The sequence below is a fragment of the Echinops telfairi genome, unplaced genomic scaffold, assembly GCF_000313985.2.
Source record: "Echinops telfairi isolate 266 unplaced genomic scaffold, ASM31398v2 ScPeMD7_7469;HRSCAF=8507_0, whole genome shotgun sequence".
NCBI lineage: Eukaryota > Metazoa > Chordata > Mammalia > Afrosoricida > Tenrecidae > Echinops > Echinops telfairi.
Genome location: NW_022111372.1, coordinates 83,281,124 through 83,298,726, shown reverse-complemented (window position 1 = coordinate 83,298,726; position 17,603 = coordinate 83,281,124). Strand labels below are relative to the sequence as shown.

Sequence of the window (17,603 nt, the reverse complement as noted above, 5' to 3'; positions counted from 1 at the left end):
CTGGACAGTCCCCTTCTCTCAGCAGAGATTACCCAATCCCTAATGGTTTGATCAGGATTCTTAGTTTATGTGATTTTTGAATGGGATACATTCACATGGTGCAGTCATAAGTTTCCATTTTGTAGAGGCAACAAACATTCTCAACTCTGTTACTAGAGGTAATTTTAAACAGACAAACACCTACATAACATATACTTTTGCATCTGGAGTTTGTTATTTTAGGCAATACTTTTGGGTTAATTTTATATCTCAAAAGAATGAAGAAGCTGTTTAGATTTTTTTTGGAGGGGGTTGGGTGGGGGGATTGTCACTTTAGCAAATGAGCTAAATGAGGCTTTCTATGTTATGGGCTCTGTGCTCAGCATTGGAACTACCGAGGTGAAGAAAACATGACGTATGCCCTCTCAGGTCCCTAAGCCACCGTGTTCAAAATTACTTGGGCTAATTCCAAACTGTGCCTGTTTACCCACCACACCACCCTTTTACAAGGTGCCATTTGAAGGTTGCACTTTGCTTTTCTTTCCGGGATTTCCAGGAAACGTCCCTTCTTTATTAAGACTTCCCTTCTTATCTTTTCAGAGTTGACCCACTCACCACTGGGCCCAGAGCCCCAGAGCTTAAAGGCAGAGCACGAAGCAAACCCTCATTATTGGCTGCAGCAAGACCCATGAGAGCAATTCTCCCAGCCCCAACTAGTGTAGGGCGAGGCAGCAGCCCGGGACTGTCCAGAGCCCGGCAGGCCTTTCCCATGCGTGGTAAGGGCTGGGCCAGACCCAGGAGGTGGACAGGGAAGGGGGGGGAGAATGGGGAGGAGGTAACTGGCAACGCTGAACACACTGAAGTCACCACTTTGACTGTTGGTTTTCTCAGATAAGACTCCCTCTGTGAGAACATGTGGTCTGAAGCCAAGCACACTGAAACAGCTGGGCCAGCCCATTCAACAGCCATCCAGCATCGGTGAGGTGAAGGTAAGACCATTTGCCAGACGGGAGCTGTGGGGGGTCCTGGCTGCTCTGAGAACAGGACTCCCAACTTGCAGTTTGTATCTCAAAACCATCAGCAAAAGGCAGGTCCTAATCTGACGCTTTCAAATCTCTGGAGGTAATTTACCGTGGACACTTTTTTTTTTTAAGCAAGATAAATAATATATAAACTGTATTCAGTCTTTCAAGATTCTCTCTTCCTCCATAATAATAGGATCCCCAAATTTCATCCTAACTCGAGGGCTTGTACACACAGGATCATCCAGTCCATTCATAGGCCAGGCATATGCTGCTTTCTGAGATGGCCCTGTGGTGGGGCGCCACTCCATGGTGTCTCATCTCAGACTTTAACTATTTCAGGGTCCCCTCTCTGAAGTCTCCCACCTATGAACCCTGAGCCTTCTGGTCAGCACAGCCACTCCCAAAGGCTGTTCACCCCCATCCCAACTGCTGTTCCCTTTGGGCAGCATCTTTGAAACTTACTGTTAGACTCTGCATTTTTTTGTTTCTCTGTTTTGTTTTTAGTAATTTTTCTTTCTTATTATAAAATGATTATATGTTCTATGTTCTTCCTAGTTTTTATTTAGAAATAATTTTAAACATACCCCAAAAATTAAAAAAAGGACAAAGAACGCCTAATAGCCAGTGTTGTTATTGTTGGTGTTTTAGCGTAGTTTTGCGTGACATAGCTGCCCCTGTGAATTTACAGGAGTAAAAGACTCTCTCCAAAGATGGCCGTGATTTGAAGGTAACTTGTATGGCTCGTCATTCCTTTAGCCCCCAATGTGTATTTCATGGGAATAAGGAGATTCTGGGGGGGTGCGGGTAAAGGGGAGCCGATGTCAAGGAGCTCAGGAAGGAAAAGAATGGAAACTGTAGTAGCAATTGTACAGTACTGCTTGTTGTGATTGAACTATGGAATGATATATGTATTAACTCCCAATTAAAAATAAAAAGAATGGAGATATTCTCTGACACATTGATACAGCATTTTAGTAATCATATTCAGATTTTATCAGTTATACCCAGTTCTGTTCTTTATAGTGCTTCCTCCCTTCAGTACAGAATCAAATCTAAGATCCGGTAATACATTTTGTTCTTGTGGCTCTTTGTTGTTGTCGTGTGCTGTCTGGTCACTTATGACTCGGTGACCCTTAGGACAGATTGGACCGGCCCCACAGGGCTGCCCAGTCTGGAGTCTTCACAGGAGCAGATGGCTCGCCAGGGCTTTTCTGACAACGCTGCTGGGGGGCTCTAACTGTCAGTTCGGTTTACAGATGAGTGCTTAACCATTGCCTCACCAGGACCCCTCTGTAGCTTTCTTAAAGGGATGCCTGGTTCTTGTAGAAACACAAAATAAAGGTAAACTAGGAAGAAAATAAGTCCTCATGAGCCTACTATTGATGGTCAGTGTGTCAAAATCCTGTGTGTTCAAGCACATTCATTCTAACTTTTAGTTATTTTGTCACAGGTGGCTAGAATAATTAAATTCTTTGGGTTCGTGTTTTGCAAACTTTTTGACAATGACCTGACCCATGGCAATAGACACAGTTTTGTATCACAACCCAGCAAACATTCAAGGAGTCTTCAAAAAGTTCATGGAAAATGGAACTAAAAGTTACATTTTCCCATGAATTTCTGAAGATCTCTCATATATGTGTCTAACCATATGTATATACATTAAAATTTGAATGTGAAACTTTATTTGGAATAATTCTGGCATTTTCCATTTCTGTTTGCAAAGTGCTGGTTTCAACCTCCTGAATTAATTCCATGGTACCACATTGACTTATGGTCCCCATTTTACAAACACTACCAAAGACCGAGTAGTTACGGGAGGGCAATCAGACTGTGGCCACTCTTGCCATGTGCTTTGCCGCATCACTGTGATGGCTCTAAAGTTTCCCTGGCAGAATATCACCTGGCTCTTACTTTGCTCTGCTGGTCACCCAGAGGTGGTGGCAACTGTGGGTGTATGCAAGGTCTTAGAGAAGAAAAGGAAGGTTCAATACAATGCATCCTGCTTCTAGTATACCTTGTTAGCTGTTGCAAGAGGAACGTGGCACTCCCTGGACTTGAAAGTGACACTCAACCTTTGGTGACCTGGGTGACTGCTGGTCTGCAGCCCACAAGGATCCTTTGAAGCATAATACCCTTGGATATGATTTCCTCAAGCTATTCCAAGGCACAGGACTTGGGGATTCACTAGGGTTCAAAAGCACTGAATAGTGTGTGTTCTGATCCACAGCTGCCAAACGGCCCGGCTCCAAGGGCGTCTCAGGTCAAAGTTGTAGAGGTCAAGCCTGATATGTTTCCTCCGTATAAGTACAGTTGCACTGTCACACTGGTAAGTAGTGGGGTGCCATGGAGGGTGTTTTGGTTTTGTGGTGGAGGGTGCAGTGTGGGTGTGGGAGTGGTAGTTGGTGTTGAGGCTAGGCAAGGTAGAGATTACTGAGGCTGAAGATCCAACACTGATACAAAGGGCTGGGTGAGTCAGCTTTGTTTTTCCCTCCCCAAGTGAGACCTGTAAAGTGTAGGTTCTTCTCAGATCAGGGTACTGTTGCAGCTGAGGGCCCATCCAGCAATGGCAATGACCAGGCCTTCACGCGTTTAGCCTAGAAAGGGTCTTTCGCAGGTGAGTTTGGGGAGTGTTCTGCTTTCCTCTAGTGGTGAGCTTCTTGAGGAAAAGGCCTTTTCTTGTTGGGCCTAGTCTTTCTCGCCAGGGTCCCGTCCTCCTCTTACGCCAGCCCGCATTCACACCCACGTGTGGCTCTGGCTTGGCCTTCTGCGGGCTAACCAGCAGGGCACAGTGGAGCAAATACTGGACAGCTGACTGAGTCCAAAGGCAGTTCTGGCTCTGTCCCTACTGTGCTGTGCCATACGACCAAGGGCAAGGTTCTTTCCTTTCTGCTGATAGTAAGTCAGTCACCATCTACACGGGGACAGGGACTTGAGAAGTTCAGAGAGACCATGGGATTTTTCTGCAGGATTTTTGAAGCGTACTTATATCAGTTTGGAGAAATAGCATGACAGGGTCTGATGTGTCACTTCATAAAGGTAAGGAGAGTCAAGATCCACAGCCCAAAGTGCCACCTTAGCATAGTAGGCACCGCATCACTCTCATAATCTTGAAGCTCAGCAGCCCAATTCCTGTGAGCCAGAGGCCAGACATGCCTCCACCCTTCAGCCTTTCCACCAGCTGTCCCTTCCGTAGCACACTTTCCCCCTTTGCTGGGTTCAATAGTGTGCAATGGCCACACAAAACCCACAGGTAAGACTTAGGATTATGGGGTATATTAGGTGAGTGACAGGCTACAATCTAGGACCAGAAACTACTGTGGATACAGTTCTTCCATCAGGACAGCCTTTTCTTAGCAATGCCTGCCAGCATACCTCTCTGTCCCTCATCTCTTGACCTCATGCAGCCCTTTGGTCTTTGCTTTGCTCATCCGAGTGTTAGCAGAGCTCTTGTAGCTAGCTCTGTCAGTAAATGCCTAGAGAATCCCCCTCCACCAGTAAACACAAAGGTAAGCTCAACTCCAGCTCCACCAAGTGCCCTGCCCAAAGGTATCCCGCATTCTCACTCTGGGCCAGGAAGCCCACCGCTCTGCCGTGGTCCTGTTACCCGCTTTCTCTCCTGCTGCTTTTCCCATCTCTTACTGTCTCCTGGGTTACAGTTCTTTGTCTCCTGCATCAGGGAGGTTCTCAGCACAGGGTCCAAAGACACAGTCCACTCCTGGCTTGTTTTTTGTGGTCATGAAATGCCTCCCTTTCCACTTCTGGGATGGCACACTGACCAACCCCCCCACCTTAGGGTTGTTGCATACGCTATTTGCACAGTCCTGCACCTTATTTATTAGCAATCTCTCTGATCCCCTTGGTGGGGCACAAGCACCTCATACTATTGCAACCCTATCAAGTGGTTTCATGAGCTCTAGTGATGCGGTGGATTAAAGGCTGGGCTGCTGACCCAGAGGTCAGGGCTTCCAGCCCACCCACACCCACTGTGGAGAAAGATGAGGCAGCCTGCATCTATAATAATCTTGAAAGTCATGTCCGTCTTTACAGCAAGATGGTCCTGCTATGCTACTCTTTACTCGGGCTTGCTGGTGGGGGGTTATCCTGGTTCTTGGCTCTGCCCAGGTGTAACTTACCTTTTCTAAAATTGAATGTTTGTCTTATTTTTTAGGACTTGGGCCTGGCTACATCGAGAGGCCGGGGAAAGTGCAAGAATCCCTCTTGCAGCTACGTGTACACCAACCGGCACAAACCAAGGATTTGCCCCAGTTGTGGTTTTAACCTTGCCAAAGACCGAACTGAGAAAACCACCAAGGCTATTGTGAGTTCCTTCAAACTCCTCCCCTGGCCTTGGGATTGGATGGTGACTGTTAGCAAGTGTACTTAAATGGAAATAAAGTTTCTCAGTATACCATAGTCGTTAGCCACTAGAACTGGAACCAGCTTATAAGATCTGAACCCTGAGCAAGTCAGATACCGTCTCTGTGGGCTTCCTTGCCAAGGTGCAGGTGTAGATCTCTGAAGATCTGGCGCAGTGAACCAAGAGAACCATTAATCGCTGAGGAAAATGGCAGCATGCACTTTGAAATGGGCTTTGGGGAAAAGGGCTGAAAGGGTTGCATAATCTTAGCTCTGAGTAATTGCTTGGAGGAGTCCAACACTTTGTTGATTAGATTGCTGTTTCTCTCTCTGACCCCTTGCAGAACCTTTCTGCTAACCTCAAGCTTTATTTCTAGCAGGCTTGTCAAACCTGCTTTCTGAAGTTGGACCAAACTGTTTGGATAATGAAACGTTCTGTTTGCCTTCCTAGCACTCTTTATTAGTTAATATATTATTATTATTTGAATTAGGTAAAATGGGCATTTCAGATATCTTCTGAATTTCCTAGTGTCCTAGGAAGGCAAACAGAACGTTTCATTATCCAAATAGTTTAGTCCAACTTCAGAAAGCAGGTTGACAGCCTCACCACCCCACGTTGGGGTCACTGTGAGTCTGAACTCCATGGAAGTGAGTTTGGTTTTTTGTTTATTGGTCTTTGGAGCTCCCTGGTGGGCATCCATTTCCTGTGCAGTTTGTTCTACCCTGAGACCAAGTATCTCTGGGCTGGATTGGCCGTAGTCCTTTCCATCTTTTGCCTCTGGCTTGAATTGAAAGTAGTGTAGTCCATGCTCAGCATAAGCATGACAGGGCACACACAACCTCCCAGGGTAGCTTAGCAGTCTAGTGCCAGTCAGCTGTTTGCATTCATTCATTTCTTTAGTTAACACATAGTGCCTCTTATGGGCCAGGCCTTTGGAGGTGCAAATATGAATAGAGCGTGGTCCTTTCCTTTGAGAAGTTGACAGTTTCAAACAAAAACAAACTGCCATTGAGTTAATTCTGACTCATAGTGACCCTATAGGACAGACTAGAACTGCCTCTGTAGGTTTTTGAGACTATAACTCTTAATGGGAATAAATAAAAAGCCTCATCTTTCTTCCACGGAGCAGTCGAAGTTCCACATTATAATTTGCTTCTATAAAGCAACGTATGTAATATGTCCAGTACATGTGGGCCAGCACCTGCTATGTGCTAGGCCTCTGGCTGGTATTAGGAATCAGCAGATTGGCGGTGGCCTTATCACTGCAGAGGGAGGTGGTGGTTTGCACTGACTCTAAGGGGGCCACTCGGGAGCCTGAAGGAGGGTATAGTTAACTTGGTGAAACGGACCATGGCGGGACCGCCCCAGAAAAGGGCCCTGCCTAGAAAGACCTGCTTCTAATTGTTGTAGAGCCTTGTTTCTGGAAACTTAGTCTAGCGTGTAAAGTTTCCTTGTCCCAGAAGCTGTGAAGAATTAAAGACAAATCCTTTGGTGGTTAGCAAGACAGGCTTTCAGTACAGATAATTGGCTTACGTATCAAAACCAGGTTCACAGAGTAGTCATTGCACCCCAGACACTATCTCCTTCAACCATGCAACAACTCTTAAGAGATCGGAAGGAATTTAATCTCCCTTTCACAGGTTAGGACACTGAAGCTCACAAAGTTAAATAAATTTCCTTTGGCCACACATGTCACAGCGTGGCATACACAACTCAAAACCAAATCAGATTCTCTCCAAGCTCACACCTCTTGCATGGAAGCTGGCTCTTGAATGCATTACCAAGAAGAGTCTAATGTTCATTTGGTGATGGAGAAACAGCGCACAGAGAGAGAGAGAAAGCATGCGGTGCTGTCACGCATGCAGTGAGCAACCAGCTCGGGTCCTCATCTCTCTGTCTTGGGCCCATCCCGGGGCTGCCTGCAGCCTCTCCTTCTTTTGACCGGGGACTTCTCCCTTTCTGCCCTGTGTGCTTAGCCATCTGTTCTCTTGCCAGGAAGCGAGCACACCCCTCCCAGAGGTACTGAGCACCACTGAGCCCCTGAGTGCAGCCCAGCGGGAGACCCAGCGCCAGTCCACCCTGCAGCTGCTGCGCAGGGTCCTGCAGATCCCTGAGAACGAGTCCGAGCTGACGGAGGTCTTCGCCTTGATTCACGAGCTCAACAGCTCCCGGCTCATTCTGTCCAACGTGAGTGAGGAGACAGTCACCATCGAGCAGACCTCCTGGTCGAATTACTACGAGTCTCCGTCCACGCAGTGCCTTCTCTGTAACAGCTCGTTATTCAAAGGGGGACAGAAGTAAGCACCCCTTCCAGATCTCTTCTGCCCTTAGAGCCCACACACCCCTCCAGAACGCTTAAAGATGGTGCTTCTGGTTTTCTTTACCTTATTGATTGCTAAAGTCGTCATCATCATTAGTTGGTCATTATTCACTTTTTTAATTGAAAACGTCTGAGTCTGTTATTCATTTAAGATTTCATTCCCAGCGAGACCGCCCGGTAGAGGGCTTGGCTTTGGGAGTTAAGTGGATTGGTGAAATTATTAATAAGCTGAGAGGTATTAAATAAATGTGAGGGTGCTCCACAGACCCAGCATCCACCTAGAAAACCTTGGGACCCAAGCTCCGCCACCTTCACTGTCCTGCTGCATAGGTGTCTGGATCACAGATCCCTGGGAGGACATTCATTAAGAACTCCCGTTCTGTGTTTCTGTTGTGATGTTTTGGTACCAGCTCCTTGGCCGGGCCTCAGGAGTGCTGGCTTCTGACAGCTAGCCGGCTGCAGGTGGTGACTGCCCAAGTGAAGATGTGTCTGAACCCCCATTGTCTGGCCCTGCACAGCTTCATGGACATCTACACAGGTGGGCACCCGTTTTCTTTTCCTGGATAGCACCTTCCTTGGGTCCAACCTTTGGTTCTTTGAACACTCGGGGGCGGGGGGTGGGGGGTGGGTGGGGGAATGCCTCCTGCAGGCCTCTGTCCCAGATCACATTCACCTTGCCAGAATTAGGGTGTTACCTGAGATCTTAAACACGAGATTCAATGTAAGAACGGCAGATGTTAGAGTAGTACAATTGGAAAATGCAGACAAGAAGAAATTAAGATCCAAAGCACCCTGGTTCGCTGCAAGCCTTGGACTGCTAACCTCAAGGTTGGTAGTTCAAACGCCTCAGCGGATTCTGGGAGAAGAGTGAGGCCGTCTGTCCCTGTCACGAGTTACAGTGTGGAGAGCCGTATGCAGTAAGATGTGCTTTGGCACACAGAGCAGTGCCGTCCTCACAGTCTGTCGCACTGCCCCTGGCCTCTGACCACCAGTCTCCCTCAGGGTGTCTCACATATTCAGATAGTACGGGGCTGCTTCCAGACTTTGGTGGGGAAATCATGAGGAACTTTTCCCACAGACATTTAGAAGCGGTTCCCAACCGACACCACTGTGCATTGTCAAAACAGTTTGTCCTTCAGTTTGTCGATTGTCTTTTCAGTCTGTTAACGTTATTTGCCTGTGTTTAAGCACAGCTTTAGTTTGCTTTTGTTGTGTGTAACGATATGTAATCGGAGCTCTGATCTTCTCCTTTGTGCTTCCAGACTGTGATACTTAAACCAAGGCCTTCCAGCCTTGTAGGGACAGCACATCGTCCAAACTGGCTTTCTTGCATTGGGCTTCAACAGTCTCCATTTAGATTTCTCTGGATGCATTTCTTCCAGAATTTGGTGGAGGGATGATTTAGCCTTCGTTGTGTTCCCTCCACACCCGAGCCTAAAGGATGCTGCTGGCCTTGCCCCAGCCTGCAGTTGTTCATTAACATAGAGGAAGCAGAGCTCTGTGGGTCTTGACGGACTTGGTGGGGGCAGGGTGGGGAGGGGAATTACTGAACGTTTTAATGTTAAAAACAATAATCTACTCGTGTTATTTCATGGGCCAGTGCGTGTCAGAGCACATCGACGGGACCTTATTTGTTATGATGACTATTTTATGAACATACCCTACTTTAAGTTTCCTGTCCATGCGTGCTTATTTTGTGTCCCATTTTCTGTCAGAGTGGATGGAGGGCTATCACAGTGTATGTCTGTTTTCTCTCTAACCTGACAGGTCTCTTTAATGTGGGGAACAAGCTTCTGGTGAGCCTGGATCTGCTCTTTGCCATCCGGAACCAGATCAAGCTGGGAGAGGACCCTCGCGAGGCCGTCGGCGCTGTGCTGAAGTCCGTGCAGGAGCAGACGGGTACCAGTTGGCCTCCTACCTCCCGAGGCTGGGCTGGGGCTCCCTGGGAAGTCCAGTCATGGCCGCTGGCTAAGCAAGACAGCTTGGGGGAGAGCCTGCTGTTTTGAAAAGGAGACCTTGACCTGCTGCACTCTTCCTGTTGAGTTTTACAAATGCACAGTAGCTCTGGGAAATGTGAGTCCCTCCATGCAGCCAGGATCCCTTAGCAAGGGATGGACACTGCTGTTAGACGCGCATCCTGTGGGTGGAGATTTTCTTGGTCTCTGCTTGTTAAGTGCCTCCAAGTCGGCTCCAACCCAGAGTGAACCTGTGCACCGCCTGGTCCTGTGCCATCTGCACAATTGCTGTGTTTGAGCCCATGGTTGCAGCCACCGTGTCAGCCCGTCTCATCGAGGGTCTTGCTCTGTGTCGTTTCTTGTTAGTTGGACTCATTCTGAATACACAGCTTCTGACTGTTTGCCCCCAGTCCCAAGGCTGTGTGCGCCGGAGGTGGGGCCACCGTGGTTTCAAGGAAGCCTTCCACTCCAGCTCTCCTTACTTCTGTTGCTGTTTTCCTGGCTCCTTGGGGTGTGCTCCCACCCCCAGCCCTTGCCTGGTGAGAGGACAGAGAAGAGAACCGGTCATGGAGTTGGCCAGGCCTGTAGTTGAGTCTTGGCGCTCTCACTAGGCAGTGGAACCTTGAGCAAGTTATACATCCTTGGCCTCTGTTACTCCAGTTCTAAGAAGAGGGCTCATGACATTTGAGTTACAGGAGATGATGCATTTAAAGCTGGAGCGCGCTCAGCACAGTACCCATACCTCATAGGTACTTAACACCTGGCCGCCATCCCAGCAGGCTGGGACTGCTCTTGGAGCTGCCAGCTGAGCATTTGAAGGCTGGGGTGGGTCCCCTTGGACCGACGGCTCCTGAGGGTTAGGGACGAGACTGTTCTCGCTTTCCTCGCTGGTCCATCCTGAGCCTTGTCAGCCTGCCCCTGACATTCTCTGTGTTCTTGCCCCCTTCAGAGAAGACGCTCACCTCGGAGGAGCTGAGCCAGCTGCAGGAGCTGCTGTCCAACGGCTACTGGGCTTTCGAGTGCCTCACTGTCCGAGACTACAATGACATGATCTGTGGCATCTGTGGTGTGGCCCCCAAAGTGGAAATGGCCCAGAGGAGTGAGGAGAACGTGCTGGCACTGAAGAGTGTGGAGGTAAGTGCTTCCCAGCCCTGGGATGCAGCTTCAGAAGAGCGGGAGGCAGCCGTCACCCTGCAGAGAAGCAGCTGGGGTTCCAGTCCTTCCCCAGGTGCGGCCCGTGGCCACAGTCCCGGGGCTGCATCTAGGGAAGGCCAGAGGAAGCAAGTATTGTGTGTCCACCTCCTCAGTCAACAATTCATCGAGCAAGAACTGAGGCACGCTCTGCCGGCATGGGAAAGAACAGAGACCGCCTGTTGCCCTCACAGAGCTCGCTTCGGCGTGCGGGAGATAGACCAAAACAGACAGGCCAGGAGGGGCTAGTGCTGGGAGAGGGAGGGGCAGCAAGGTGGTCGAAAGGGGCGGCTAGCTTTGATGTGTGGTAGTCCAAGGAAGGCTTCTCTGATAGGTGGCATTTAGGTAAGAGCTTCAGAGCAGAACATTCCAGGCTGAGGCACTAGTGGGGACAGGGTCTGAGGCAGGACCACTAGGGCGTGACTGGAGCGACAAGGAGACCCATGTGGCGGGGGCAGGGCAGGAAAGTAGGATCTAGAGCCTCAGGGAGGCTGCGGGAGCCCAGACCCGACATAGCCTGTAACACCAAGAACAGTGGAGTGGCTGGGCGAGGGGGATTTTCATGTAATGCCCACATCTGTGATCCGAGCAGAAGGGGGGGGGGTGTCCAGCTCACCGTGCAGCGAGCACACGGCAAGCCTGTGATGCCTGTCCTTCCTTGCCCTTTGCCCCAGTTACAAAGAGGACACAGATTGAGCCAGTGCTGTTTGAAGCCTGGTGGTGCAAAACGAGACACCTTAAAATATAAGGCATTTAACTGTGCTTACAGAAACGAACTGTTTGCCCAAAATGGGCGGAGAGGAACTGACGTAAGCTGTTGGCTCAGACATTTTCAGACCGGTTATTTAAGAGAGAGGCTAGTCATCATGCATGAAGAGCTGTGGAGTCTTTCTTTCATGTGCCATGTTCATCCTCTGTTTCTACGTACTCACCCCAGCCTGTGAGGCTTCCCTAGAAGAGCAAGCTGAAGCCCACTTGGACTGGCCCAAGGCCACCTGCCAGGAAGGGGAGGGGTCGAGACCGGACCTGGTCCAGTCAGAGCTGCTGGGCGTGGCTGCTCTCGCCAGAACCCCCTGGCTTCTCTGATCACAACTGACCACAGAGAAGCTTTCTGGTTCCCAGAAGCCCACCTCCCTGCCACGCAGACCTCTCCTGGTCCTGCTGGGCCCCTCCCCCCACAGGCTCCTTCCGCCCCAAGTGGGCTAGCATGCCCTCCCTCGCCCGTGCCTGTCCTTCCCCACTGGTGTCAGACACTTCTTCCTCAGCAGCCAGCACTGGCTTCATTGCTCTGTATTTTGTGTGTGAACCGGGAGCTCTGGAGTCTATGAAATAGAAGAGACGGTTTTTGTTGTTGCTGTAGGCAAAAATGTAGGCATGCAGCTGTCTTTGAGAGGAGACTTCAGGCTCTCCACACAGGGACTGTACCGAGGAGGACCTGGGCCGATAGTGGCAGCCACGTCTGTTACCGCGAGGCACACAGCCTGCTCCGCCCCTGCCCTCTGTGGAGCAGATGGACTCAAACTTTACACCGTTGGGGCTTGCTCGACCTCACTTACCCACTCACTGAGTTTCTGATCCCGTTAATTTGAGGTGGGGCCCACGAGCGTGCGTTTTTGACAAGGGCCCAGGTGATGTCACCTGGGGAGCACACCATAGGAACCACCGTCCTTGGAACCTCTTGAAATGCTCATTCCTGAACTCAGCAGATGAGGCGGGGCCCAGGTACCTAGAGTGCTACTGTGGGTGGTGGCCCGAGCAGGGCCACACAGACAGGAGGGCACACGTGGTGGGGGGCTGCCCTAGATGAGTGCATGCTGTGTGAGGTCGACGAGAGCGCTGGAGGTTGGCACAGTCTGGGAGGTCCTTGCTGAGGAGGTGAAGCATTGGCTGGGCCTTCCTTTGAAGACAGCTGACTCTCACCAGGCAGGATTCTGCTTGTGGGAAGTCTTCCTGCCAACAGGGATAGGTAGTAAAGGTTTGGGCTATGGAACCAGGCCTGTGTGCACAGGCTCGTTCTGGCCCTAGATCTACTAGTGGCCTCAGGCATCTCTCAGGCTTATATTTAAGAAAACCCACTGCTGTTATCGATTCTGACTCACGGTGACCTTATGTAGGAGTAGACAGCTTGTGGATTTGAACTGCCAACCTGTTGTTAGCAATGCAGTGTTCAGCCCGAGGCACCACCAGTAATAGCTAATTAGAGGATAGCTAATACTTAGTGGGTACTCCCATGCCATTGTTAGCCAGTCAGTTCAGACTCAGAATGATCCTGTGGGACAGGACTGCCCCATAGGGTTTGCAATCTTTATAGAAGCAGCCTGCCACCTCTCTCTCCTGCAGAATGGCTGGTGGTTTGAATGTCAAGCCATCAACTTTTGGTTGGCAGCTGAGCCCTGTTTCCTGTACCCCCTTTGCTCACAGGACGGAAAAGGACAGCGCTGAGATAGCAGCATGGTGCTGAGGGAGTCTTTAAGCTGGGGGGCTGCTGTGGTGCGGCAGAAAGACATGAGACCAAAAGTTACTTGGGTATTGAGTTGCCGATTTTGGGGCGCCCTGCCGTGCGTGGCTACCAGACACCCTCTCACCCCCTTTCACAGCCTGTTTCCCAGTGTGTATAAAGAAGAGCAAATGGTATTCTGTTACTAATGTTCTATGGTTCCTACAGCTTGGCCTTTTTTATCCTGACCTTTTAGTTCACCTGGCCTGAGTTCTTGGGCTCCAGTGAGGTAAACATGGAGGACTTTTGGGCCACGATGGAGACGGAGGTGATTGAGCAGGTGGCGTTCCCGGCCAGCATCCCTATCACCAAGTTTGATGCCTCTGTGATCGCCCCCTTCTTCCCACCACTCATGAGAGGAGCTGTGGTCGTCAACACTGAGAAAGACAAAAACCTGGATGTGCGGCCAGCACCTGGTAAGACTACCTGCTCGCTGACTGGGCTCAGGGAAGGGCGGTCCACAGCAAGACAGCACAAATGACAACCTATGACAGAATGTCCTAGAGGTGGAAGTCTTAGTCCAGAGTTTTGAAAAGCTGCTGGCCACATGGTTTGGGACAGGGCACACACTGCTCACGGCTAGTGATCTGGGGAGGGCCCTGGCCCACAGGCAGGCAGGAGGCAAGGAGTACACCTTTCAGACAGGTCTTTGCCAGTGACTTGTTGATGACATGGTGAGAAATCTTGGACGAGCTCATCAAGAACATAGATTTCTGACAACTTGGGTTTGCTCGGCTGTGCTCGGTGGCCTCCGGCAATTCCCTTCACCTCCCGGAGCTTCCGTGGCTTCATCCACAAAGAGCGGAGGCTGAAAATGGTCCTGCCCTCCAAGGCCGGTGAAGAAGATGCGTGAACCAGTCACAGTCCAGTGCTGATCTGCTGCCTTAAAAAATGTCTTTAACTTGTTTAACCGTAACTCGGTAAGAAACAGCTCCCGCATCAGGATTAGGAATGACCCCTGTGTATACGAGGGGCACTCGGGTGATGCCATGGGGTGCACTAACTCCTCACCGAGCCGGAAACATGTGAACTACACTCCGGCTGTGGAGCTTTTTCCCTGTGGGTGGTGTTTTTTCTGGGTACCCCCTGGTGTACTTTTTTGGGGACCCCCTCGTGTGTACGTGAGCATGTGCCTACAGCCGACAAAATGTCCAGAAAGCGCTGCTTGCTCTTACTAAGTGCAGAATGCTTTATTTTCTGTTTTTCTATTTCCTCCTCAAAAATGCTGACTAGGACCTGCTGTGATCCACAACTGGAAACAGTGTTTCCCGACACTAGATGCTGCGGCCTCGCCTCTCTTTCCCGTTTCCAGCCCAGGAATGGCCGATTTGTTGATGACTCGGCTGGCCAGGCCTAGGCCCAGGCTTGTAGGCACGATTTCTGAAGCCAGAGCTGCGGTGCATTGTCACTGCTGGTGCAGACAAAGCTCAGGAGATGTTCCTCGCTGAGACACACTGGGGTCCTGTAGGGCTGTCTACTGCACATCTCACTTGTAGGTGCCCCAAGGCACAGAGTCCGTGCTGAGAAACCTCAGACTTGCCGCGGGCCTCACCTCTCCCAGCACCAAGGACAGAACCCGTGCAGAGTGCACCCATTACCGACTGTTGTGTACCCTGAAGCCCTTGGTTCAGCTGGTCCCCGTGCAGCTGCCCATGGCCCCTTGGGGGCAGCAGCGCCCTCCCTCAGCACTGTGCCGTCTTCCCTTGCAGGCAGTGGCAGTGCCTTGGTGAGGCTGCTCCAGGAAGGGGCCTGCAAGCTCGAGCAGATGGGCTCCTACAGTGAGGAGGAGCTCCGGCAGCTGCTGGGCCGCTGCAACATCCCCTTTGGGGCAGAAGACTCCAAGGTGAACCTCGGGCCGCAGGGAGGCAGGGGCTGTGGGAGCAGGCTGAGTGGTCAGCTTTTCTGGTCACTTGTGTTGGCACAGGGTGCTGGTGGTCAGGGAGGCCTGGGAGAGAGCAGCCTGATCCCAAGGTGACTGAGGCCTTTGCCTGCAGTCGGCTATTCTCTTCCAGGTCACGACCCTAGTCCTGCCTCTGTGTATGCCCGTGGACAAGCTACTTTACCATTCTGAGCCTTGTTATCCTCCGTTGGCCCCTGAAATGCTGTCCATTGTTGCCGAGTCCAGAAGTGGCCAGCATGCAGAGCTCATGAGGTGGTCATGAGGAGTGTGCTCTATGGAGTGTCTGGTTAGCGCCGCTCCAAGCTCTTAGAGAGAGTCAGTCAGGACGTATTTCTCTTCGGGTTCCACGCCACCCACTCCTGGGCTTCATGAAAAGCAGCGCTGTGGCAGACATGTCTGCAATCAGCGGCCGGCTGCAGACACGTGCTCTTGGGGCCGTATCTGTCCCGGTGTCGTCAGAGTGCCTTCAGAGGAAGCTCCAATCCCACAGGCTTCTGAGAAGGTCTGCGGGCTCCGCTCAGGAGGTTTTGGGAACTCCAAGGGAATACGCTTTATAGATTGTCTTGAAAGACGGACATGATTGTAGAGGCTTATTAATGAAATTTTAAGAAAATTGTGTTGGTGGCACCGGGGGTGGGGGCAGAAAGTAGCTTCGTATTTTTGTTCATTTAGTTTCTCTGACTTTATACCAGTACTTTTTTACTTAACCTGACACACAGAGGACTATGTGATTCAGAGTGCTCGTGGCAGCTGGCTTTGTTGATGTGCATAAGCGAGTGAGTGAGTGAGCGAGCAAGCAGGTGCTTCCTTCTGACAGCATGTCCTTTCCATGTGCCTCTGGGTTGTCAAAGATGCTGGGCTTCCTTCGGGTCCACGGAGGTGCTGGCTCCTCTGCAGCTTTCCCTGGCCTGACGGGTGAGGGTGTGTCGTGAGTAGCTCCTCCCCACTCACCAGCCTTTTTCCTTTCCTTGCGGCCAGGACCAGCTCTGCTTCTCCTTGTTGGCCCTCTACGAATCTGTGCAGAATGGAGCCCGAGCAAGACAGCCCCCTCCTCATCTCACAGGGGGTAAAATCTACAAAGTGTGCCCCCACCAGGTAAGAGGGCCGCACGGGGGAGCAGGGCGAGTGTGTTCCCATCCCCTGTCCTCCTTGTGGGCTGAGGACAGTGGTGGCTGAGAGGGGCTGCTCTGCGTCCCTCACAGAGAAGGGGACGTGGTGGCAACCTCGGAGAGTGAGGGGGGTGAGTGATGGAGGGTGTATTAGTCCGGGTAGACTAGAGAAACAAATTCATAGGCACTCATGTATATAAGAAACAATTTTATATACAACAGCAGTTGAATATTGAAGAAACGTCCCAGTCCAGTCCAGATCAAGTCCAGAACTCTGTAAGATATTAGCCCATATGTCCGATAGCAATCTGTAAAGTCCTCTTCAGACTCACAGACCACATGCAATGGCACCGAGTGCAGGACCATCACAGGCAGTGGGTAGAAGCAAGTCTTATGGACCCAGTGGCAGTGTAAGCATCTCAGCGCTGTCGGGGGTCTCCACGTGGTTCTCCAGCTTCCATGGCTGCATCAGGGTAGGTCCACATGGCTTCTCCTCAGGGATGTCTCACAGGGAGTCTTCAGAGAGTCTCTCACACCGCCAAGGAGGGAAAACCAGGAGAAAATCATGCCACACAGAGGCCTAACTGGTTACATCTTGATTGTCAGGCCAGACCCCACCCCTTCCTTCACTCTATACTCCTGTCAGAGTGACACCAGATTATGCAACTACCACACGGGGAGACCAGAGATTGCTCACATTTTGAACCTGACAGTCCTTTGTGGGGTCTGACTGTGCACTTTGAGATGTGTGTCAGCACCCCTGGCCTCTAATGCACCATATGCAGAGGGTAGAACAGCCCTGACAGTAAGCTCACGTCCCTGTGAATTTTCAACTGCTCCTCTTGAGAATGGTCCCTGACCCCATGAACACATCCTCTGGACAGGGTCAGGCGGCATCGGCAGTCTCCATCAGCCGCAGGCTTCTGCTGAAGCAGCCAGCTCACCCTGCTGGCTCGCTCGCTCGCTCGCCTGCCTCCAAGCTAAAAGCTGCTCTCGGACTTCTACCCACCCCGATCGATGCAAGGCAGCCAGCCCGAGCCCGGCTGTCCCCACCCCCATGCAGAGCTGCCATGGCCCCATCACTCTACTGACCTCACTGGCCAGCCTGCTCCCTCCTGGGTCGTCATGCCTCCCATCTTAGTGCTCACCTCTGCCTGGTACCCCACAGAGCAGGTCCTTCCCTGTGACTTGCTGTTTCAGGCCTTTGTCCAGTCCCTGCAGAACTATTGTCGCAGGCTGTGGCGACTTTATTCCACTGAAATAGCTTCCC

The 17,603-nt window shown here is 51.0% G+C and overlaps 1 protein-coding gene across 2 annotated transcripts in view; it reads left to right on the top strand.

Annotated features, from left to right (window-relative positions):
• Positions 1 to 17,603, top strand: part of HMGXB3 (HMG-box containing 3) — a 52,256-nt gene that overhangs the window by 31,551 nt on the left and 3,102 nt on the right. For both annotated transcript variants that reach the window (XM_004697084.2, XM_045284626.1), the window contains 11 exons: positions 580 to 755; positions 871 to 968; positions 3,232 to 3,330; positions 5,173 to 5,322; positions 7,357 to 7,658; positions 8,092 to 8,219; positions 9,449 to 9,580; positions 10,586 to 10,770; positions 13,521 to 13,740; positions 15,034 to 15,167; positions 16,203 to 16,319. In XM_004697084.2, coding sequence (XP_004697141.1) covers positions 580 to 755; positions 871 to 968; positions 3,232 to 3,330; positions 5,173 to 5,322; positions 7,357 to 7,658; positions 8,092 to 8,219; positions 9,449 to 9,580; positions 10,586 to 10,770; positions 13,521 to 13,740; positions 15,034 to 15,167; positions 16,203 to 16,319 — 1,741 coding nt within the window. The remainder of the gene's footprint in view (positions 1 to 579; positions 756 to 870; positions 969 to 3,231; positions 3,331 to 5,172; positions 5,323 to 7,356; positions 7,659 to 8,091; positions 8,220 to 9,448; positions 9,581 to 10,585; positions 10,771 to 13,520; positions 13,741 to 15,033; positions 15,168 to 16,202; positions 16,320 to 17,603) is intronic.